Below are 25806 nucleotides of genomic sequence, written 5' to 3' on the forward strand. Positions count from 1 at the left end.
CTCTCTCTCTCTCTCTCTCTCTCTCTCTCTCGTTTTCATTCTCGAAAGGAATCGAAGTTGTTCCCCTTTGTCAATTAAGTCGTATCTGTTTCCCACCGTTATCGAAGAGCAATTGTTTCCAACACGGAGAAACGAGGAAACGTCAACATTCCTGCGTGACGCGTCGAACCGATGAGTTTCCCCACGGCAATTAGCATTATCGACAGAGAGAGAGAGAGAGAGACAGATAGAGAGAGCATGGTTTAAACGTCGTTAGGAGAAGCGATAGCGACGAATAGCTCGGTTACACGCGTGTACATACCTACGTGCACGGTCGAGTGTATTGTTAGCTCGAGGAGGAGGTTTGCGTCACGGAGAGATCGCGTGGGCCGGGGTGAAAAGTCGATCCTCGTGGTCCGCGGCGTGCTTCCATCTGTCGCCGATTGCCCGGACTATCCACTGCCAAGGGCGCGACCAAGCTTGCCTTTTCGAGCCGAGTCGCGAAGCACGCTCGCGAAATACACATTACAACGCGCAGCCGCGGATTTGTTCAACGAATTTTGACGCTCGATTACGACGCGGATCCTCTGCTCCGTGCGCGAGCAACGAGAGATTTTCCATCCAAGACGAGGAGATTTAGCCTTGGTTGTTGGTCGAGGTTTAGACTCGTCTCTCCGAGAAAGAAAGAGAGAGAGAGAGAGGACCAGCGTGCGTTACACAGTGTTTTCCAGCGCGAATGAAAAACCGGTTTAAATTTTCAGCTCGATTTGAACGGCGCGAACGGTGTCCAGTGTACCAACAACTTTTTCAACCGGCAATACCTCTGGAAATCTGATTCCAATCGAGCCCCGCTTGCGTCTGCAATTACAGACCCCGTTGAATTTTTTTTTTTTTTTCCTTTTCCCTTTTTCGCCAATGTTTAAACTTTTCGCGTGGCGATTTCGAGGCACACGCTCGTGATAGAATTTCCTTTGTACGTTTAATCGTGGTCGAGTCATCGTTGCGCGATAGACAACGCGATGGGAACTCGAAGAAACGAGACGAGACGTCGGTTTGGAAAAAGCGACGTTACGAGAAAGCAAACAGTGAAAATAAACGGCGCCGCCGTTTCCCGAACGGAAAGCCAACTCTGTGCTCGAATTTCCACCGTGAACTTTACGCCCGCCCATACCCTAACCCTAATAACTGTCAGCGACAGGCGCGTTCGAGCCGAGTTCGCGCGAGTCTCGAGATTATTTCTAATTTCATCGCCGGTCGTTTCGTTCCTCGCCGCGCGGCCTCGTGCACGTACGTACGTACGTACGTATGTAGTTCGTCGTAACTCGTTTAAATCGAACCACGCCGAGGAAAACGTTCACAGGACAGAGAGTTTTCAACACGGTTGTTGCCAGTTCGGCAAAAATATCGCGGTACTCTGGCTCTCCTCGAATCGCAAATGGAACGTTGCCCCGAGTTTAATTATCGCGATGAATATTCGCCGTTACAGCGCGAGTAATCGAGAAGTAAACATCGTGGCGACTCGCCACGGAGATTAACCAACAGGTGAACGAACGGGCGAGCCCACGAACGTCTCGCGTTGAAAACGCCCGAGAATCGAATCGACGACGCTCGACGCGATTTAATAATTCGAACGAGGCGAGGGAACGGAAACGACAAATGAAAAAAAAAAAAAAAGGAAAAAACGGAGAAATAGAAAGGCGGAGAACGGTGGAAAAGCGCGATAGTCGTATTCACGCGCCACGGCACTGTGCCGAGCGTTAATCTCGCTCGACGTTTCGCAGCGAGTCGCGAATATCGATCTGCACGTCGATTCTTTTCAATGCCCCTGTCGGGGATGCATGCTGCGTCAAGTTCTGCTTTTCTCCGCGCGCGCGGAATTTTGTTTCTTTTTTTCTTTTCGGGTCTCATCCGAGTTGTCGCCGAAAACTCGCGTTCTGCCGAATCTCGCGTGGACGTGGATCCGGCGGGCGAGAAAGAGTCTCGGGCGGAACGGCTGCACGTGTGCCGACGCGAAACACATCGTTCGTAATTTGCAACCCCCGAGGCTTTCAACCTCGGCGATATGGTCCATTCCCCGACGCAATTACCGCACCACTCACGCACGTTTCCACGTACAATTACCGCCATATCCGTTCTCATAATCCGAGGCCAGCTCGCATTTCCCGATAATCGTATTCCGCGCCGGCACACGGCGAAATATCAGGGGGAGAGAGAGAGAGAGAGAGTCACCTACCTCAAAAATTCGGGCGACACCTTGCCGATTTGCTAGCAGCGCATTTCCTTCGAAAATACGGGCACCCGTCTTCCTCGTGGCTTGCTCGTTCGCGAACAAGCACACAGCACTGCGACCACGTATCACAGCGAGCTCGTTTACCTCTCACGAATCACTCAGACACCGTCGTAATCGTGTCCCAACAGCAACAACGATCACCTTTCTCGACGTAGCCCGTCGACCACCGTTTGCGGAGAAACTGCCGGACGACGGCTCTCTGTGTCGGAGCGTCGTTGCGAATCTCCACGGCAGACGAAGCAACGGGATCGCACGATCGCGAGCCATACGCTGTCAACCGACACGATGATCGATCGGGATCGTAATCGCCGTCGTTGTCGTCTTCGTCGTCGTCGTCGTCGTCGAGAACGATGCACTATTTATTCCACGCACCGTCGCGATCATTCCTTTATTGCTCTCATTCACACAAATACACGTCGGATATACACCGGCACGGAGCCCGTTTCATCGTTGGATGAAACTTCACTTCGTGAACGCACGGATCCGGACACTTTCGCGGACACGATCCAACTCTCCGTCGTATCCTCTCGTCTGACGTTGCCGCGAAAAAAACACACGAAGAAGCGTATCATACGCGTGTCTGGCAGAAGGTCGAGCACACCCGCGTGACCGAACGCGAAGCGAACGTTCTTCCAACGCACGCCAAATCTCACCCCTTCGAGCGCCTTTCGACCGTAGGGGGTAGTAGTAGTACACGCGCTCTCGTTCGCGTTCAATCGTATCAACGAATACGCTCGCTGGTCGGCGGCGCGCGGCACACTGTTGCTCGCCGATTCGACCGACCGCTCCACAGCCTTCGTTCCGTCCCGTGTCTGCCCCCACCGTTCCCACCGAGAGCTTCCTCTACCACGTTGCCAGCTACCCCCATCCGACGTTTCGCCTCCCTCCCGCCCTCTGCGCCGCTGCTGCGCTAGCAACCCCACTCCAGCGGGTCGCCGCGCGACTCTTCTTTCTTCCGTGCTCTGCCAGCCAGACTCCTTTCACGAGGGTGAGAGCGAGACCGGCAAGGGGTGGACAAGTGGCGACGCCACGTCACCGACAAAGACGGGAAGACTCGGTGTCGTCCTTTTAGAGCGTGAACAGAACGCGACGACGACGACGACGACGACTCGCCGAGAAAAAAGAAGCTGCCGCAGCACGCAGCCGGGAGGGTGCGCGAATCCGATCCAGCTTCGTTGTGTACGCGCGGTGTGCTCTTCGCTGCGTGCCTGCTGCTGCTGCTGTTGCTGCACTGTGGTGCCCTCCGATGCGCCGCGACGTTCCCGTGCGCTCTTCACGGGGGTTGTCTCGTATCGACGGGCCGACACAATGCGTCCACCGGTCGCCCACCGGCTTCAATGACAGGACTCCTCTCCGCGTCCACGCCGCGGCTGCAATTCCGCGGGGGCTGCAACGAAACAAAGTCGACGCGTAAAGTGACGCGCATCCGCTGGCTGTCTGCCGCTCTCGCGAGCGTTTCATTCACGGCTGTTGGATCGTACATACAGAGACGATCGCGCCAGCAACTCGCATTTAACGCCCTAACCGTTTAACCTTTTTTTCGGATATATATAGCGGATATATAATCTGTTGACGAATTGTGGAGTAATCGCGCATTAAAAATTTTTCTCTATCCGACGATATAGTTGAATAATTGTACGATAAGAAATTATTGTAAACGATAAAGAAATCTTTCTTAATTTCTATCTACCAATCTGGAAAAGACCGACTACAGATGTAACTGTTTGTCTCTAAGAAATTTAAGGTTAGATTTTCGTTTGAAAAATTAAAGTTTGTTTCAAAAAAAAACTATTCTAGGCCTATGTCAAAATGTTACCAGGAAGTTTAAAAAATTTAAGGTTAGATTTTCGTTTGAGAGATTAAAGTTTTTTTGAAAAAAAATATTCCACGCCCTTGCCAAAATGTTACCAAGAAGTTCGAAAAATTTAAGGTCAGATTTATGTTACGTTTTCGCTTGAAAAACCAAAGTTTGTTTCAAAAAAAAACTATTCTAGGCCTATGTCAAAATGTTACCAAGAAATTCAAAAAAGATTCGATTTCAAAACGAATTAACAGACTCGGAAAATGACTCGATCAATGCGCACACTTTTAGCGCAAAGTCCTGTTCAATGGCGAAGGAGCTAACTATTATCCTACTAGATCTCGTTGGTTCGGATTCGCGCAGAATTGGACGAAGGATCTGGATTCAAAGTTTTTCTACTTTCGAAACTCTCGCGTGCGATATGGGTCAAGAACACGACTGGCCTTCTTTCCATCGTCAACTGCTGGAATCTAGCTCCGACCTAGCCTAGTCACAGAAATATCAAACTCGCTCCCTGCTTTCTCTACTCTAACTCGTTCGCACTCACGGTTACACGTAGATGGGTACTCGTCGACCGTGATTTGCGTCGATTTAGCGGAAGAAAGGACGAAACGTTCTCTCCGACGTCGAGTTGTTACCCGGGCAAGCCGGCAAACAAGTGTCCAGTCCAATTATCCCGGTAGCATTGGTCGCGGCGCGGGCGGTTTGCATTGACCAAATACTTAGCCACGCAACGTATAAACGCAACAACGCGGACGTATGGCGAAAACGCGGCAATGTTTCATCCAACAACCGTTGCCGGCATATTGGACGGAATTAATTAAACGCTCCTTCTCCAACCTGCCTCCTCCCTGACCAACGTGGGTGTATTTACCCGATGGGGCTTTGAGGATCGGATTGCAGGCGCCCCGTGAGAGAAGGTCCCGTCGTTTGTTCTCTATCTGTCTCTGTCACTCCTCGGCTCGTTCCTCTCACGGTGGCCGCGTGCTTCCAGCCAGTGGTATTTTCGAGGCCTAGCGGAGACCAACGGCGGATATCCGCAAATACCGCGAACGAGTATTTAGAAATCCTTTCGCCGGTGGATTGCGAGAGGGGGAGGGAGGGAGGGAGGGAGAGTGGCCGGCGCCCGGTGGCCGGCGTCGGGAACTTCAAACGGCGGGCTCGATCGCTTTGCGAAACAGGTTGAGGCCGAAATAGTCCATTGTGGTTATCGTATTATTCGCGCGGTTGTGCTGGTTGTGGGTCGTGGCCAAGCGGTACATACTCGTTTCGCCGGAGGGTTGCTCGCGCATGTTCAATGGGGAAGAAAAGAGAGAAAGATGGAGAGAGAAATAGAAAAAAAGAACAAAAGTCTGGAAGTGGATCGGACCTCGCCAAACCTCGCGAGCGCGCGCGCGAGATTATTCGCGGACGATGCTCCGAAGGGGCGGACGCCGGCGCCTACGCAGGGCGGCGAGGGCTTTTCTGGAAGCGCTCCAACCGGGGCTTGTTTGCCGAACGCCAAGCCGAAAGGTGATGCAGCGAATTTTCCGAGTGTTTGCTAAACATCCTCGTGCAGCTTGCGCACACGAGGCGACGCCGCGCCGAGTGGATCCTCGTCGACGAGCGGCTCCTTGCCTCCTTGCCTGGAAAGGCGTTAACGCGTCCCGTGAGAAACTAGCCGTGGCTGACGCTCGCATCTTGAGAGTGTATACTGTATAGAAAGAGCGCGAGCCGAGCGTTTCTTTCGGGAATGACGGCGATAACGAGCACGCGAGGACACGGATCGCGATCGGCGCGTCGCGTCGCGTCGCGTCGCGTCGGCTGACAATGAGAGTTTTAACGCGAGCAAATACGACTCACGGCGGTAAATTCCATCGCGGTGGAAGGCTCGCGCAGTCTGTTTGCGAGGGATGATGCATCGTTCGACAAACACGGGTAATCTTCGTCGGTTTTCGGGCGTCAGAAGTTTGTTTAACCTTCCTCGAAAACACGCGAGATAGCCGGTGTATCTAAGCGGGCAAATAGACGGAGGAGGAACTTGTCGTATCTCCTCCGCCGAGAGGTGAAGCTTTTCGACAAAAACGCGCGATAACCGCGCCGAAGAACGTAAAGTTCGTTGCTCTCTCTCTCTCTCTCTCTCTCTCTCTCTCTCTCTCTTTCACTATCTCTTGTCAGCTCGATGAACATTGTGGAATGTCGGTGAAACCCTCGACCTACAACGGAACCAAGTACCAAGAGAAAGAGACTCTGACTCTCTTTGGTCGTTGGTTCGTTTCTAATTTTTCATCGTTTCTACCGATCCGCTCGCGCGTGTTTCCTCCACTTCCAGCAAAGCCGGATCACCGGTCCCCGATTACCAGCATATATCGCTGCGCGCTTTTAAATAAACATGAGACACGTCGCCAGATCGTGTAAAGACGATAACGGGAACGTCGATAAGATTAAACATCAACGGGTACAAAGACCCGTGCTGTCTCGAGCCCGTGTCGAACGCCGAAACGATCTTTCCCGATCGCTGTCCGATCTTCAAAGGCGGTACGCGCCGTGTCAACCAGCGGAACCGAGTTCCTGGCGAGTCCGAGCTGTTCGAATCGTGTTCAGGAACGAGAGGAGACGAAAGCATTAAAGTATCGTCGCTGCAAACAGCCCGGCGCACGCGACATTAAGATCGATATTAATGGAACTACGTACGAGTGGGACGCCTCGGTTAATTCGTCCTTTGGTAGTTGTCGGAGCTGGTTTCTCTAAATCTCTGCCGATGAAATTCGAGATCTTACGAAACAAAAATCTTTCCCCATCTTTGCTCGATCGGCGATAGATTTTCAAGTGATTTCGATAGCTGTGTGAGCTCGTTTTCTCCAGCTCTGGATCTGCGTCCGTGTTCTTCTGACAATTTTTGGAAAGTACGTTTACCAGATCAAGAACGCCGAAGCAGAAGGTCAAGACGGTTTTTCAATATTCGATCGAAATTCTAAACGATTAGCAGTGCCAGGCAAATGTGATTGGCAAGGACGAACTAGTCAATTTGTACGAAACAAGCCCCCAAGCGTGCCTGTGAATATCAATGAATCTAGAATCTCAGTTCTGCAATTGGCCATCAACATAGTTTCATCCAGAGACCGAATCGATATTACGGATACCGGTATTTTTAGGTTACTATTCGATTACGTTTGATGAAACCGAATTAGTTTCGGTATAATACCGGTAAATAAAATATTAACATATTAGAAAAGGAAAAGGAGACAATGATTACATGTTTTCATAAAGCTGCCGCTAGTAAATTTGACGACGCTCATGCACGTATCCTTTATTATTTCTAATACCAATTCATCGTTGTATCTCCATACAATATCAGCCACGATACTCTTACTTAATTTGAAAAGATGACCGATCTCTCGATACGTTTTTCCTTTTTCTCGGTGAAAAATGATTAATTGACGTACGTCGATAAATCGAAAGAGGAGTTGAAACAACGATTAATCGTAGAATGGAAGAATATTATTGGAAATTTCCCTAAGCGTCTGCGATATATTATTGAAGTTAAGAGCTACCCAACAAAATATTAATTATTGTTCATGTTAACAATTTTCAAATATCGTAGTTTTTCAAATGTCCGAATAATATTTTTGATACGCTACATTTCGACATGGTTCAGTTTATTGTTTGATATTAAGAAAAGTATGTGCAATAAATAAATAAAATTTATGTTGCTATAAACTATAATGAATGTTCTATAATATTATTAAAAAATTAATCCAAATTTACTATTATAGACAATCGAAATCCACAATAATATTTTGAATAGCATGATGTCCGAATAATTAATAAGAGTCACTGTACGTAGAAAATGAAAAATGTGTTTTCGTTAGTAAAGCCGTACCGTAGCGGTATATATTTCGGTATTTTTACCGTTGTGGACTTCAAATACCGATAAAATACGTATGAAAATACTGGTATGACCGTCTTATAACCGATTTCCCAAAATAGCGGTTACATTACAATAATATGGGAGAAAATACCGGTATAATACCTAAACCTCACAATATTTCGGTTTTTCAGTATCTGGTACTTCTTTGAACAACTGCGACTTTGAGAGTCTAAGATTTTAAGATTTTGCTTACGTTTCCCCCAACGAACATATTTGGATGGTAGCGAATAGAACGAAAGTATTTTGAATTAATAGCGTGAGTGGTTGCGAATTACTTTCGCAGAGCTCGAATATTTTAAGATTCTGAAGATTCTTCTCAAGTATTTGCTCACGAAGGAAAATTGCACGACCGATTGATGCATGTTCTCCAATGCGCTGATTCAGCTCTGAGCTACGCCGAATGCGCTTGCACAAAGCTAGCGTACATCAGGCAGACTAGAATGATCATCGACGTCGAGCTGATCGAGTTAATGATCGATAGAGTAACGGTAGACGAACGCAAGATATATATGGTGGCTTCGGAGCTGTTTGTTGGCCTCGATATAAAATAAATATAAAACTATTCAAATCGAAGGACGATCAAGACGACCGACCGCGATCGCTAGGGAAAAGACAGTGTCATACCTGCGACAAATCAAAACGAGCGCCCACGAAGAAAAACGCGTAGAAACGGAGTTCCTCCAGAAGTGAAAAAGCCAGCCGGAGGAAATGACGTTCCAATTGCTCCAATAGAGGACACGAAAAAAATAAACTGCGAAACAACGCGCGAAACGCGAAGATCAAACAGCTAAAAAAAATCTGAATATCAAACGAACGTTTCTTCCAGCGAGAAGCTGGACCACAAGTTGCGTTTCCATTGTTTTAAGAAAACTCCCCGTGAGAAGAATGTTCGATTGATAGCGGGTCAACGTGTTCATTGATCGAGGAATGCCTGGCCAAACGGGTCAAGATTGACCCATATGCAACCACCGGATTATCGGATTCCGCTGCGACGACCTTGCGTCGGTAGCACGACGACAGTGATTCGAATAGACGAGCTATTCCTAGAGTAGGATTGTTGCGCCTGATAGATAGCACGATTCATTACACAGTTGTACTGGGGGAAGAGGGGAAAGTCGAACGAAACTCGAACGCGTTGGACGAAAAGAGGAGGCGATAACTCGTGCTACACCGCGAACAATGTTGATCAAAAGATGAAGAAGACGTTATCGATACTGCACGAGCGCTGTCAGCATGTGTTAATATCCAAGATCAAGTTACGACATTGATTAAGTATACGCTAAATGAAAATCATTACGTTAAGGAGGACCGAATATAGAAACTTACAACTTCTCTTTTATAGAGAGAGAGAAAAAAAATCCGCGACGTGGTAACAGATTTTCTGAAAAATCTACGAAATAATTCGAGAAAGCATATCGCCTTACGTTAGTCTTTGTAAGGAAAACGAGAGAGAGAAACATAGCCTCCGATCGTCTTTACAAAAAAAGAGAAACAACAAAGGATGCGTGTACGTAGATAGACTTCTGATGAGTGTTGATCAGGATTACCTTTAAAGAGCGATACTCTGTTATTGATCGAAGATTAACTAAATCGTTATAGGTACCAGGGAATATTTCACGATGTTAGACATAGTCACCGGTTTCTATCAGATAACGAATCGATTGAGAATACCGCGTTTGTATAACGCTTGACGGTCATTCATTGCGAATTTTTGACGAACGCCGTTCGATCTCACTAATGCATCACGCGATTAATACCGCTCTAAGTAGCTTGAGAAACGAAACAGCTTTAGTGTATCTAAATGATGTATTATCTCCATCAGAGACGATGGAGGAAGACTCTCTGCGCACGCTCGACGCAACGGAGCATTTCTCGCTGAACCTGAAAAAAATTTGCTGCTTTTTTCAAGACGCGAACAGAGCACTTAGGAAGATATCGGTACAGGCTACATACATTGCTAAATATTATCCTTATTCACGTTGGATGGATGAGACAATTTATTTAGCGGATCTGGCCAGTCACTTTCGAAAATTCATACTCGAATTCGCAGTCCGGCAATCTGCACGCGTCACCGAGTTAGTTAAAAAGGACGAACGAACGGGTGTGAGACGACGAACAGAGGAAGGCACGGAAGCGTGTTGTTGGAAAATTGCACACGAGATCGAAATTATGTCGATCGTTTTCGATCCGAAGAGGAACGTCCGTCCTGATACGCGATATTATTCGCATTTCATTTCATTTCGCTGTTTTCCTGTCTCGCATCACGGTCAATTAATAGGAGTCATTTATAAGGGGCAAACCGGAGAATCTGGGAATCCGCAATCCGCCGGGGAGCAATAAATCTCAAGTCGCCGAGAGCGGGATGGAAACGGAACCCCTCTTGTAAGCTGGTTGTATTGTAGCTATTACCGAGCCATGCATCACTAGGTAACAACCACACGGTTCACTATCTTCGTCTCTCTCTCTCTCTCTCTCTCTTTCTGCTTGTCCTTTCCTCTTTACCTCCCCTTCGTTTCGTTCTCCCCGAGAAGGAGAGCAAAGGACGACGGTGCAGAAAAACGGGACGTCTGGGAAGTTTCGCAGCTGATATCGGGCATGGACCACCCAGGTGTGTCTACGCGTGCTTTTCGTGCGAGCGAGTTCGGCTGTTTCGACATTAAGAGAAATATTAAGCCACGCACGAATGCTCGGTTGCGTGAGTCGAGTCGACCGATGATGAGCGTATAGCGACAATATAGAGACACATTTATGGATTTTTACGAATTTACTACGCTAGAGATGGAAAGAAGAATAAAACCGTCATCGTCCTAAATATCTTCCAATTTCCCCTAAGAAATATACTCCTCGATGCTCGAACGAAAACTGCTCGTATTCGTCGTATTCGTACTCGCTGCAATGACCAGCTAGCTACTTTCGATAGTAATTTTCGTCAGTAGCTAGACGTGTCAAATAAACGATAATATAAAATATAAACAAATATTTCGCTTCGTTTGCCGCTTCTAACGCTCACCTCGTCGATCGTTGTAACATCAAAGAATTCACAGTTTAGAAATTGTTGAATCTCAGAGATTCCCGGACATGACGAGCGACAACAACAAAACCGATGTGATAGCGAGATAAAATAGAAGAACACCACGTAGAAAAGTGCGCGAGGCCGAAAGCCGCGTGCAAAAGCGGACAGGGATAGAAAGAAAGAAAGAAAGAAAGAAAGAAAGAAAGAAAGAAAGAAAGAAAGAAATGCGAGACCGGAAGGGAATGCACGTCCAGCGACGTAGTCTCTCCCTCATCGGGGCGACCATCGTTTGGAAGAACGGAACGCGGGCTGGCTGGCAGCGCGGGGGTGGTTGTCGAGGGGTGGATGGCGCGGGATGGTTGACGAGGGTGGTACCTGCCTTCTCCTCGCGCCCTCACCGGGCGCTATAGTAACAATACGGGGAAACATAGGGAAATCAATATGGCTTCCGTTGCCCTCTTCCCTCTCGTCTCACCCTGTCTTTCATCCTCTCGCTTAGTCTTCGACTCTCTCTACTCTCTGCACCTCGCTTCTCTCTCTCTCTCTCTCACACACACACTCACACACTCTCTCTCTCTCACTCTCTCTTGCGTCCTCGTGCAGTCTTCATCTCTATCCGACACCCTTCAACCCTCTTTCCATCTCTTTCCCGGTCGCTGTGCCGCGCTCAGCGCGGACGGGTGAACCCATTATGAGGGGGTGTTACTCCGGGCCAATCCCCAACCATCCGGAGAGAGAAACTGGAGAGACGAGAGTCCAAGAAGGGCGCATGTGCGTTGCTAAGGCCACCGGATGGGTCGGCGGGTTCCGCGCGCGAATCCGGACACCCGGTATACGTGGTCAAGCCGGTTCAAGAAAGCAACGCCATTATAATGTATAACGAACGGAAAATAACAGCGCGATTACGTCACCGTGAATATCGGCGGGGATCACGTTGCTCCGAGTGGAGCGTTCATGCAGGAAGCAATTTATTGGAGCAAATATCGACACCGTCCTTAGATAGATATTATTAAAATTATCTAACGAAGGATATTGTGAAACTAGTTTCGTAGTCCTTGTTTTATTATTCGTTAAATATATTGGTAATTGGTTCATTGCGGTGACTATTTCGTATCGTCGAAGGGTATGTTAAGGTTCAATGAACATAGAGGGGTTGAAGGTGGTTGAAGACGCTCTAGTGGCGCACTGAAGAAACACCCACGCGATGTCCAGAGTCGGCACTGCAGGAAAATGTAATTTCCCTGCTGACAGGACGAGTACACACTTTGAAATAATTTCGAACAAAATTGCGAGAGAAAAAACATGAGCGAGCGAGTCAAAAAATGTGGTCAAATTGGAGCTGCTACTACAGTTTCAGGATATTTCGTGAGCTTCCCTAATTGAGAAAGTCTCAAACAACCCTGTCAAGATGGAGTTTACGTCGGCAGGGGGTGAGGGGAAGTAATTTTCGTTGTTTTCTTCCCACCACAATTTTGAAAGATCTTTCGTAAGTTTTAAACGATGCACAGATCGATGCGAAATCCAATGTGGTACAATTTTCTCCGAGCAATTTTCTCTGCGAAGATGATGAGAGAGATCCAATCGTTGTTAGTTGGTTTTGCTGCGCCGGTTTTGACGGACACGTGTTAGCCACTTGGCGTTCGTGTGTTGGTGCAATTAGACTTCAGCTACTAACACAAGCAACTCCCATCACTGTATGTGTTATTGCATTCGAGTAGCTCTCAATACGGGTCAAAAATGACTCCAGCACAGTAAGCGGATGGTTAATTATTGTTTATGCTAACAATTTTCAGGTACAAATATTGTAGTTCCTCAAATGTCCGAATATTTTTGCCTACATTTCGACATAGTTCAGTTTATTGTCTGATATTAAGAAAAGTATGTGCAATAAATAAATAAAATTTATGTTACTATAAACTATAACGAATGTATTATTATATTATTAAAAAATTAATCCAAATTTACTATTATAAACATACTATTATCGAAATCCACAACAATATTTGGAATAGTACGATGTCCGAATATTAATAAGAGTCACTTTACGTAGAAAATGAAAAATGTGTTTTCGTCAGTAAAGCGGTACCGTACCGGTATATATTTCGGTGTTTTTACCGTTGTGGACATCAAATACCGATAAAATACGTATGAAAATATCGGTATGACCGTCTTATACCAGTATTAAAACCGATTTCCTAAAATAGCGGTTATATTACAATAATATATTATAATAATATGTGAGCAAATACCTCACAATATTTCGGTTTTCAGTCTCTGCTTTTTAATAATAAAATAATAAAATAATTTCTAACAAAATTGTAAGGAAAAAAATATGAGTGAGTCAAAAGTGTGGTCAAATTGGAATTACTACTACAGTTACAAGCTTCTCTAATTTTATATGCAGTTTTTCACTGAGCAGAGAAGTCTCAAAACTCCGTCAAGATGGAGTTTACGTCGGAGGTAGATGGGAGAAGGAATTCGAAGCAATTATTCATTGTTTTTTCCTTCCCACCATAATTTTGAAAGATTTTGGAGTTCTAAAGGTGATGGCGGAATCCAATGTGTACCAATTTTCTTTAAACAACTTTCTCTGCGAAGATGACAGACCTCAAATTTAGTGGTTTGACTGCTGCTGCTGGATATGGGCTCTGCTGCGCGCTTTAGTCACCGGGATTTTGCCTTCGATTCAAGATCGAAATATTTCTTCCTTACGTTCTCTCAATGGCAACGCAACAGAGATAATAGAGAGAAGGAACGAAGGAAGGTGAAGAGAGAGAGAGAGAGAGAGCTGTACCGCACTTATCTCCGGTACAGTTTTCCTTTTCCTGAGTAGCTCCGGACCACGGAAATGTATGCTATATAATATTCTTATATACTGATCGAACACTTGAGCAGTTACTATCGAGAAAGCCTAGTACACTTAGCAATAGCTGCGCGATCAACGTCTGATTTTGTAACTAAAACTTATGTTCTACAAATGCAGAAAAAAATATTTGATAGATTGCAAAGAATTTTAATTCAGATTGATGAAATAACAAAGGAAAAGAATACGATTAAAAGAAAACGCGTTGCTAAGGAAAAAGTGAGATCAACTCAGTTGGTCATCCAGTGATTTATCTCAAAGCGGGAAGAGATCTTCCTAGTCGATTAATAATGATCAAATAGATTTTTGATAGCCGTTCTGTTATATTTTAAAAATAATAATATATATATATATATATCTTTGTGCAAAAACGAATATAAAAAAGTCTAATGTCAATTGACAGGAGAAACACTTCAAAAATTGTAACAAAATTGCAAAGAAAAAAAATTTGATGAGCGAGTCAAAAAATGTGGTCAAACTGGTAACTACTACAGTTTATGAAGATTCCAAATCAATTGTTCAAGTTGAACACTTATATCACAGCGATCAAAGTGAGGAGAGGATTTTGTTTGATTTGTTTTTCTTCTTTCAAACCTTTTTAAGTAAAGGCGGAACTTCCCCGTTTTTTGATGTCCAATATTTCTTCTTCCTCCTCCTCCCCTCCCTCTTATCTCTTATATTCTCCGAGAGCTTCAATTGAAGTTTTTAAAGAGCTGAAGAAAGGGAACGGAGGCGGCGTCGTGGCCCTTTTGTTTTTCTGCCTTGGAGCGAAGGATTTTTTTTCGTTTTGTCTGTGCAGCCGGGGTTTTTTTCTCTCTCTCTCCTCCTTTCTTTCAGGGCAACGTCATGGATGCTGGTCAGAAGATAAGACGGAGCCGCGCGGTGCCACTGGGTTGGTGGTGATGATGATGATGATATGATTGGACACCCTTCCGTTGAGTCGCACCGATTGATGTTCGATCCTTGAACAATGATTTTTCCTCCGCATTAGCCGAGTAGCGCCAGACCACAGAAGTGCATAGTATGCATCGGTCTTATATAGTAATCGAGAATTTTAGCGTACACTAGCGAGAAAATCATACATATAGCCTTCCCAATGATTTTACGCTATTACACTGTAAAACCAGTACAAACATCTTGCTAATGACTGTGCAAAAATCTAATATCAATAAAATAAATAAATCTTGTTTTTCATTAATAATTTAAGGAAAAAAATAGTACTGGGTAGGAACGCTTCATTCTGAAAACCCTCTAGTAGTCAAAAAGTACAACACCAAAAAAATATATTCTAAAAGGAACGAGATATAAAGGACTCTACATTATCGACATGTGGTAAAGATGAACACCACATCTGTGATGGTGAATTCAAAGTTGTTCATCAAAATCATAGAATTCCATGTAAATTTCCATATTGTAGACATTCTATTTTTAACTGCAAATTGTAATACAATATTTGAATAAAATATATTAGTTGAGAAACAACATATCCTTTCGTTTCAATGTGAATGTACAACTGTTGGTAAGGGAACTTTCGTCCAAATTACCACTGTTGGTACAGGGAACTGGTGTCGGTAACAGCTGAAATTACAGATTGTTATCAACGAGAGATAAGCATATTCGTCGATAAAAAAGACACCTACATCTTTATCGTTTCACCCTTAGAATTAAGGGATGATGATAAATTCTGTCAGCAAATAAATTCTATCAAAGAATATTTTATACACTCTCCACACCAGAAAACAAGATCAACATTGAGAAACGATAAAAAGAAACTTCATCTTGTGGCAGAAATATATATCAAAACTCATTAAAAATTAAAATTTTAATTTGAGAAATTTTTCATTTGATGTTCGTTCGATTAAATTAGAAAACTAACTAGGAAATACTATAGGATATTTGTACCATATTATTGCTTGTAATTAAACATACGTTGCTAATACCACTTGAAAATCAGAAAGGTCATGTTTACTTTCGTATACACTCTCATTCGGGGATATACGTATGAATAAGGCATACATGTTCAAGAATGTTATCGAAGAAGAGTCTACCTGAACCTTTAGTTAGTTTTCGGTCAACGTCGTAACGGTCTCTAGCAATCGAAAGGTTTATTTTAATCGTAGTGAAATTAAGAAAATTTTCGACACCGTTAATCGTTCAAACTTTCGTATGATAAAATTTTAAAAAGAAGGAGGTCAGAAAAAGTGAAGTAGAAAATGGCGCTAACGATAGCTTTGCCTCTGTCTGGTCTAGAGCCTGAACATTTTGCTGCTTTGGGAACGAGAATTTTATACGAACGAGGTGTAAGAAGTTTGGCTGGATATTCACCGATATCACCGTCTAGCGAATCAAGTGGAATCTCCAGTTTGGTATCTTCTACCGGATCATCGACGCCGCAATTATCTCCAAACTCTTCCAGGCCAAATTCACCAGAAGAGGAACCGATCGAGCAAAAAGAAGAGGTATTGGCAGTGAATTGGCCTGCAGATATTTGTGCAAATTTTTATTTTTATAATCAGAAATTTCGCTGAAGAAATAGTACGTAACGTTGGTAGTGATCGCTGAAAATCGTAACGAGTGTTCCGCTTTGAATATACTGATAGACAAAAGAGAGTCCAAGAGACATGAGTGGTCAGAGAAAGAAACAGAATTATATTTGACAATCGTATATTAACGCTACTTCATACATATTAAATTGCGTATATAAGAGATTTAAATTAAATTTACAGAAACATAAATTTAGATCAAAATCTACTTGTCAGGATATTTTGTAACAGTTGCTTTGTACTTTGACTTTCGATCGAATGATCGACAAGATTTAAAAAAAATATAAATTTGCACAACTATCGGCAGTTTGAATAAGAGAATAAAAATTAAAAAGTTTTTCCATCTCGTTTTCAGCCACCATTGCGAGTTTATTATAGAGAACGAGATATATTAAATTTGGGTGCGAACGTCAGAGAACCGTTCTGGCAAATGAGAATCCCAATGATGCCACGTTACGATTACAGAAGTTTCATGGAGAACAGATCGGTTTACTATCGTTTAGGAGAATTCGGATTAACGGAAGAATATCCAACGGTGAGTTTAATTTTATCAATTAATATCAATTACTGTGTCACTATAACCAAGAGGTAGTTTCCATCTCCCAATAATTTAAATAAACTTCTAAAATGTATGTAGTTCTAAATAGACTGCTGATTCTCATCAACTTCAATCTCGTATTTTCATTAATATTCACTGGCTTCATACTTCACTCCGAATAATTTTTATATTCTCGCGTATCATGTGCTTTTGATACATCTTCACGCCTATAGTTTTCCTATGAACGTACAAAAATTTATTTGCAGTTTATTTGGAACTACGAATTCATAGCTTTCCAAAATATTTAATTTAAATAGTTGCATCATTATTGCTGCAAATCCATCGATTTCTTCAATTCGATAAAAAGCCAAGAGTACATCGTCCATGATATCTGTTTACGTGCATTTAATACTGAGAACAATTTAACAAGCGTCCACATACATATCGAAACATACATTAAACTCATTGTCAGTGACGTTACACGATGTGATTTTTGTAACAACTAATCTACAATATCTCTATACATATGTCTTCTCTATGTTCTTATTATTACTATCAATATAAATACCCCTGCTATTTCCATGTGCAAAATTATTCCAAGTAATTTCGAGTCTCTCCTTTAAACGGTCCTTTGCTCTAATTAAGCGTAATACTCCGTCTATCCTCGTTCCACCTTCGGAGAGACGCGTCAAAGGGATTGTCTCCGAAAGTGTTTCCATTCGAAATCATTCTCTACCACGTGAAATATTTCCTGCCTCCTCGGCTCTACTCTTCTCCGCCGGTGTTTCCGAGTCCCGCCTCGGAAGGATTCCCAACTTCTCCGAGCTTGTCGCTTGCAATTGATATATCACGGGCAAACAGACGACTAAACAAACTGCCCAATACTTGAATAACCAAGATTTCCGCCAGTGCTGGTTGTAAGGAAATTCCGGGATCCTCATACCGACAAGGGAGACCTTGTTCAGTGATTGTGGAAAATGATCCAACAACGACAATATCCTGATTTCTCTGAGGCTCTGAAATTTATAAGTGTTTTTGCGATTGTCAGCGTCGGCTGTTCCAACGCTGATTTGATGAATGAAACGTACTTTGGAAAATTTGTTCCCGAGATCCGACATCCGAACGTCTTTGATTTTGTCGTGAACGCGACGATAACGCGTTGTCAAATAGTTTTGCATGGTGAATTTCTTCGGCCGGACGACGTGTTTCAGCGACGTGTCGTTACAGGAATCGAACGATCGAACGAGAAAAGAACTAACTGAATCCCCGCTAGCTTGACAGATTCGATCAGTCCTCCTCCTTCGCGTTACGACTGGGCCATTTTGCTGCGTGTCGAAAAAATTGTGAACAAAACAAACTCGAAACGAGGCTATTGTCAATGATCAACGCGTTGCAACGCAGCAGGCGCTAAATCGTTAAATTCTCGAGTTTCAAGTCGTTGAAGCATCGAGCTTTTTCGAATTTCGAGAATCAAAACGATTGAAGGCGAAATATTTGCGCAAATTTAGCAACGTGTTTCCCAAAGTTTCTGAATTATCAAGTTTCCAAATCCTCGAGCTTCCAAGCTTTCAAATTTCTAAATTTTGAAATTTCCAAATTTATTTCCAAATCTCTAAGTTCCAGGTTCCTTCAAATTTCAAATTTCCAAATTCCTAAATTCCAAAATTTTCAGATTGCTAAATTTTTAGATTCCTGAATTCTTAACCTACCAAACTCCTAAGTTCTCACACTTCTGAATGTTCCAATTTTCAAACCTTCTAAACTGCCAATCCCAAATTCCTAAATTTCTGAGCATTAACTAATATTATAATATTTCAATTCTAATATTCTATTGAAATATTGCTAAATTTCTAGATCCCTGAATTCTTAACCCACCAAACTTCTAAGTTCTCAAACTTCTGAATGTTCCAATTTTTAAAATTTTCAAACCTTCTAAACTTCCAATCCCAAATTCCTAAATTTCTAAGCATTAACCAATATTATAATATTCCAATTCTAATATTTTATTGAAATATTATACTATTCCACTCTAATATTCTATTAAATCTATCAAGTCTCGGATCGAAAATCTCACGATCCTTGTGTCTCAAACCTCGACTTCTGGTTTTCGCAGAGAACCTGTCAAGACTGTGGCTTTTGCGAGCCATCGCCATACCTGTTTTAGACTGTCATCGATTTTTAAGATCGCCGACGTTACGACAACGAACTACAATGGAAAGATGAGACAAGCGGCAGCCGGCTCCGAAATGAATCCGCGAAACAACTGAACGACACTAGAAGCAAAAATGTGAACCAACGGGAATATGCAATCAACTGTGTATCTCTTAAGGAAACGTTGAAAACGATCGCGAAGAGCGATTCTTTTTTTTTCTAACTGGAATTTTCCGCCGTATATATACATATATATGTATACACATTTTTTTGTCCGTTGGTATCGGATGATTGATCGTCAGATATAAAACGGTGGTGGTTTGTCGGAAAATTTGGTTCAATTTTTTGTTGCTCTTTGTTCGTATATTGCCGGTGTTTGTTCATCGTTAATCGCAACCGAACAATCGTGCCAATTTTCATTTCTCTGTCGGTATTAGCTAACCGTGTATCTGACGATTGCATCCCCGATCATTCGTTCAGCCGGTAATGGGCTGCGTGGGTCTTATACGATTTCAACGATATCATTTCATTAAATGCACGCTATGCAACTGATGCATACGCAGTCGAAGGCTGCGTTTTATGAAAAAACGCAGTCTTGCACCTTTTAGGAAGAAGCCTCCCTTCGCTCCAGACACTTCGTTCGCATTCTCTTCCTCTTGTTTATTTTCCTTCTTCTTTCGTTTTTTTTTTTCTTCATTTTCTTTTTACAAAACGTACGTGAACACGTGACACTTATACGTTGCAAAGAGCAAGCTTGATGATATATTAGGAGATATCGCGTGGGAGGGAAAACTATGTGAAATACCGATGTAATTTAGCCGATCGTGCTTTCCCCGATTTTATAAAAGCCATATAGCCGATGCAAAAGTACAATGAACGTTCGTTTGCCAGTCAATAATAACATTATTAATCAACGTTAAGTTGGCAATGCGTAGCGTATATACAGTCGCTAGCTGCGACTTTTTCGCAGGTAGAATTATTAATAAGCATTCACATTAAATACGCCTCTTTGTGCACGACGACATAGCAACCTATTATAATATTACGAATCGACCGGAGCGCTATAATTATAATTGGCTTATACATTTTCACGATAAATGTAATGCGCGCCCGCAACCAGAGTATTGTAATTGTACCGAAACCATTTCGCTAGAGTCTTTACTGACCATTGTTTATAAGCGGGTAATAAACAATATTTTACAACGACGCCGTGTTACGCTCAATTATTTAAACTAATGCACATTAAGCATACGATTATTCATTCATTATCGTGTAACGCTCAATGAATCTTTCTCTCTTTTGTACATTCTGTGTATTCTTTATACGTTGAACAACCTTTAATTAACTAACACTTAAAACGCATTGAAATCTCGAATTTTCGTCGCGAATTTTTTTCTTCTTTGGGAACTTTCCTCTTTAATTTGGTTGTCAATAGGGGACTGAATAGGATGTATTATAATTTGAGATCAGTTTCATCGAAAGGAATAAACGACTTTGTCAAAAACAAGTATTTTAATGAAAGATTACGAAGCATCAATTTACAAGTGATAAACGATAGATAGAAATATACAGACGCATGTTCATGGTGTATGGTGTACTCGTTGTAAAGTCTACTGGACGAAACAAAAGTCTATCTACACCTCTCTCGTTCGAAAACCTCCCAGACAGCAACATTTTATCTGCGTATTGTACGATCCAACTGTTCATAAACTAACGGCTTCACAGAATCTTTGTGCATGAACAATTGTTTATTTCCAGGTTTAAAACCATTCGTTCTGCCTTCGCCAACGTCCCCTAACGACAAGCCTAATGACAAGATCTCAACTTCCTGAGAAGAGAAGAAGAAAATCGACCAACGCTCGAACGATGAACTTTGTCGAGACGCCACGACGACGGATTCAATTCAAACACGCAGTCTTGAAGATCTAACCCGACACGCCAAGCTACTTATTCGCGGTCCGTGGAATGTCGTGAAGAGAGAGAGAGAGAGAGGGGGGGGGGCTCTATCTTCGACGTGATCGAGCGAGTGTAAGTGCGATCGCGCAAAGAGACCGGTACGTGTGAAGGGATGCGCGACGCGAGCGTGCGAGGGCCCGTGTGCAAAGGGATGCGACACGCCACACACAAACACACAAACACACATACACACGGCGGCCAGTGGCGGAGCGCGGGTGCGTGCGTGCGTGCGTGCGTGCGTGCGTGCGTGGGTGCGTGCGTGCAACGCGCGCGAGAGATGTGCACGACGACTATTCAGATATTGTTGTTATTGTTGAGGGAACAATCGCCCGTCAATAGGCTGCCCCGGCACAATGTATCTATTCAGGTGCGGTCAGGGGTGCTCAATCGATCGGCCCCCCTTTTGCGCGCGGTTCACGAAAAACCCCTCGCGAAAGAACCGAGCTAAGCTTCTCTTACCGTGGAGAGGAGAAGATCCAACTATCCTCTCCCCGCGTATGTCGTGCGTAACATCTACGCGGTTCGCTCGCGTGCCCGATTCTCCCCCCCCCCCCACCGACTCGGGAGAAACGTACTCGTCGAAAAATGTCAGAGACACTGATTGTGAGCAAACGATTCGATGGATCGTAGATGGATCGATTCGTCCTTCGAGCCCATAGAACGGAGCTAATGATCCGGTAAACGTCGAAACGATCGCGGAATATTAAGCAACGACGCCCGCGTCGATTATCAGTTTCACATTTAAATAGCCCGGGTCGCGTTTGGCATTAACTGCCATTGATTAGATAGATTGTAGCCGGCCCGGCTAGAAACACGGCTGATTGCGGTCCATAAATCGGCTATCGCTTACAATTATTATTATCCAGTCAGCGCTGGGTATTTAAACCGATAAATCGGGGGGGGGGGGGGTCGAAGGGGGACGAAGGGAATCGCGATGCCACGCCGCGTTGGAGTTTCGAGGGATTGAAAAGCGCGGCGCGGTCGGCGGGTAACACTACGCGAGAGCAAGCCGGGCTCTCTCTCGGCATCGGCCGCTCCAGGAACCGCGGCACCCGCTCGCGGAGGGAAAAAGAGGGCGCGACGTGAGAGCCACTGCCTCGCGAGTGTACACCAGCCTTCCCTGCCCATAGCGATGATTACGTATGCGGGAATCATTGTCGAGTAACGCGCGATGCACATGCAAAGGCCAAAAATCGTCGAAATCAGTCGAGTTCAACATCAGCATTGTACCTGGCCTTTGTCTCTGCCTCATTGTTGTCGGTACTCGGTGTACAACGTACACGTACGTACAGAACCGGGAACTAGAGAGCACGAGAGAGAGAGAGAGATAGAGAGAGAGAGTGTGTGTGTGTGAGTGTGTGTGTCTGTGTGCGCGCTGTGATAGTTCGTTCTGGCTGGTCCAACCGGGACCACATACACAGGACCTTCGCTATTTGCTATTTATGCTAGCGAGATCCCGAAAATCGGAGCATTGTTGCCGGTCCGGCTTTCCGGCATTGACTAGAAAATCGATTTTGAAACGCGGACGCGGACCGCGCGCCAGGGAAACTCGCTTTCACCCTTTCCAAAATATCTGTCCACTTCGCGTCAATATTACAATTCGGATAAATATTCCGGCTGGACAACGGGCCGGCCGTGCTCATTCGACATTCTAACCGCGCCGATTATCCACCGCGCGGATAAGCGGCCGGCTTTTTAGATCCACGGACACGCTAATCGACCGAATGGTGGCCAGGATCCGTGACCACTGACACACCACCGTCGCGAAAACCCCGTGGAAATCGCTTCGCGGACCGTTCCGTGTGCGAACCGTATAGTATGTGGGTAACCGGGCCATCGGGGAACGCGTTAGTTTGGTACACGCGCGTAGATTAGGGAATATATAGCACAGGGAATTGTTCTTGGAACTTGAACGTTCAAGCCTGAGACAGCGCTCGAGTGTTCCGATTGATGAAATATCCGAGGTATTGTCACAAGTATTTGGACACTTCTTGAATGATAATTGAAGATAAGGACTGATTAAAATGTGTAAACAACTCTTTGATGAGTCCAAATTCACTGCAAGTAAGCACAAAATAAAAATAAGTTTCAAAAATTGAAAGTACTCTTACAAGAATCTATATATAACGTTGTTGATTGTTCCAACACGTGAGATGATTTATATCCTTATAAATCTAAACAGATATAGAGGATTCAGAAGCAAATCATTATGTCTGTGACGAAATCTTGTTCCAACGTTAGTTCGTCGGAAGACTCATTATTTGTAAGCATAAGTCTGAGATTCATATTTTCGGAGAGCGTAAATTTTTTTCTTTTTCCTTTTTACCGAGTCGAGTAAGTTAAATCGTATCAAAAATATCGACGCTGAACCAGAACTTCTGACGAAAATTTTTACAAAGCCCAGGGGCGCTCCATCACAGGAGATATCTATCTAAGTCAATCTCTGCGTAACAAGGCTGTAAACCTCAGATGGCCGAAAGTAATAGCTCAACTGCCCGTACCGACACTACCACGTTGCTCTTCTTTTAGATAAAATATAATGGAATGATTTTCTCTATATTCCTCGCCTATATTAACGAATTTATCGGCGAACAGAAGACTCTGGAAAATCATTTTAACAAAGAATCTATTATCGTGATAAATTTTAGTTGACAATTCACTAGAAATATTTAATCAAAGATCGGTATCGACATATCAGTTGCTCAATTCGAATTCCTCAAATCATCAAGCTGCCAAATTACAGTTACGAAGCCACGTGAAACGGAGAACGCGAGTGGCACCTACCGACCGGAAGCTGAGGAACGAGAACGGACACCCTCGTGATTTTTCGCATGTACACAGGGTACAGAGAGAGAAAAAAAGAGAGAGAGAGAAGCCCGATAGGATAAGATTTCCGTGGCGATATCGGAACGAACAGAACGGAGAAGGGGAAGATAGCGAATGAAGGGGTGAGGAAGAGCAGGAACAGCAGAGGCAGCGGGGGTGTAGAAGGAGGCAAAGAGGGGGGATAGAGGAGGAGAAGAGGGCATAGAGCAGCTGAATAGGAAGCGACACAATGGACCTGGGTGGCTGTGGAGGCGTGTTATCAAATGGGTTCCTCATTCACATACTGCGGCCTGAGCTACCTGTGTCTGTCTGTACCGGTGTCTGTCTGTTATACTTATTCATACCGCCCATTGTGTCCTCCACTGTTGAGTCGAGTTCAGTTCAGTTGAGAACGCGATGGAACGTGCCACAATGCACGAATATGGGCTGCCGCTGCTCTGCTACCCTCTCTCTCTCTCTCTCTCTGCCTCCCTCTCCCTCCCCCCTCCCACCATCAAAGCTAACTCTTTCTCTTTCTCGCCCCTTCACCTCCCCCTTTTGCCATTTGCCACCCACCGTCGTGCCGAGGCTGGGCTAGATTCGTTCGGGGCGACTGAAAAGAAAATTGTGTTGGGAAATTGTATCCGCGAGAAACCCGGCCGATAATGTGGAATTCTTGCCTCCCATCCCCTCCCCCCCCCTCCCTTTTACCCCCGCGAAGTCTTTCTCGGCGGCAGCGATTCAACAGAGAGAAACTAAGAAGCCCAACATCTTCAATTTGGATTTCTGGAAATCATAATTCGAAGAATGGACTTCCCATGCAGAAGCCTTCCCGCAAAGACACTTTAGACTCTAAACAGTTGAACAGTGTTACGGTGACCCGGTGATCCAGGTGAAAGGTTAAATTTGAATTTTCGAAATTCTAACACGCGGAATGAGACCACCTCTCGCTTTTCGACTCTCTTTAGTCTTTAAATTGCCGGGAAAATTACCGATTATCGCCCTGTTGGAAATAAATCTTCGTTCTTAGAAGCTCGAACGAAAAAACGAACTTTCTTCTTCCACCAAGGAAATCGGAAAGAGACGCGAGACGATTCACGGGGGGGCTCGTTCTTTGAGGGAACGCGAATCGAAAGACCGAGTGCGCGAGTGAAAAAAAGAAACCGGCGCCGCTATGGAAAAATTATATATTCGCCGGTGTGTATGTATGTACGTGTGTGTTCTTAATTAAAAAGCGTTCCAGGTTCGCGAGCGATCTTTTCACGGAAAGAGAGTCGGAGAATCTTTGAGTAAATGATGGGCCATCGATCGGTGGCTCGACCCGACGTTCCGCCGATTTCTCATCGAACAAAGAACGGCGAAGAAAGGAGAAGTCGGAGAAAGTGTCGGAGGGCACGTCAAAGTCAGACGTCAATTGTTCGCGAAGGAAAGCACCGATGCCCGATTAAGTTCGCAAGATCACCCACCCTTCCTCGTCACTTTCGGATCCTGCTCCCTTTTCTTGATCCTTCCCTCCTTTGGATTGTCACTGGGCCTTTCGTTCCAGCCGCGACATAACGAGGGTAATTAAGAGATTACGCTGGTTTGATCATCGATGGAATCTTTCTTTCACGAATATATATATATATATATATATATATATATATATATATATATATATATATATATATATATATATATATATATATTAAATATGTGCGTTACAGGAAACATTTTGGAATTGAATTTTCCGTCCAAAAGCATGGAATCCCAACGTATTAAATAAACGTATCGAACTATACGACCATTGTCATTTTCCACTCGTCGTACGACTCGGACGAAATTGCAACATTTACAGTAAAATACCTAGAAGACAGAAAAACATACGTGGACGAAGAAGAAGAAGAAGAAGAAGAAGAGTCCAACGTGTCCCGGAACATCAACAGGACCAGCCAGCGTAGCTTTCGCTGTGTAAAAA

At 44.2% G+C, this 25806-nt stretch overlaps 1 protein-coding gene across 1 annotated transcript; it reads left to right on the forward strand.

Annotated features, from left to right (window-relative positions):
- Positions 1-15940: 15940 nt before the first annotated feature.
- On the forward strand, positions 15941-20294 carry LOC122529598. The gene is made up of 3 exons (XM_043655882.1): positions 15941-16315; positions 16755-16934; positions 19051-20294. The coding sequence occupies exons 1-3, from the start codon at positions 16070-16072 to the stop codon at positions 19099-19101; spliced, it is 477 nt and encodes a 158-aa protein (XP_043511817.1). The 5' UTR covers positions 15941-16069; the 3' UTR covers positions 19102-20294.
- Positions 20295-25806: the final 5512 nt, after the last annotated feature.

This window comes from Frieseomelitta varia, unplaced genomic scaffold, assembly GCF_011392965.1.
Source record: "Frieseomelitta varia isolate USP_RPSP 00005682 unplaced genomic scaffold, Fvar_1.2 scaffold_131, whole genome shotgun sequence".
Lineage (NCBI taxonomy): Eukaryota > Metazoa > Arthropoda > Insecta > Hymenoptera > Apidae > Frieseomelitta > Frieseomelitta varia.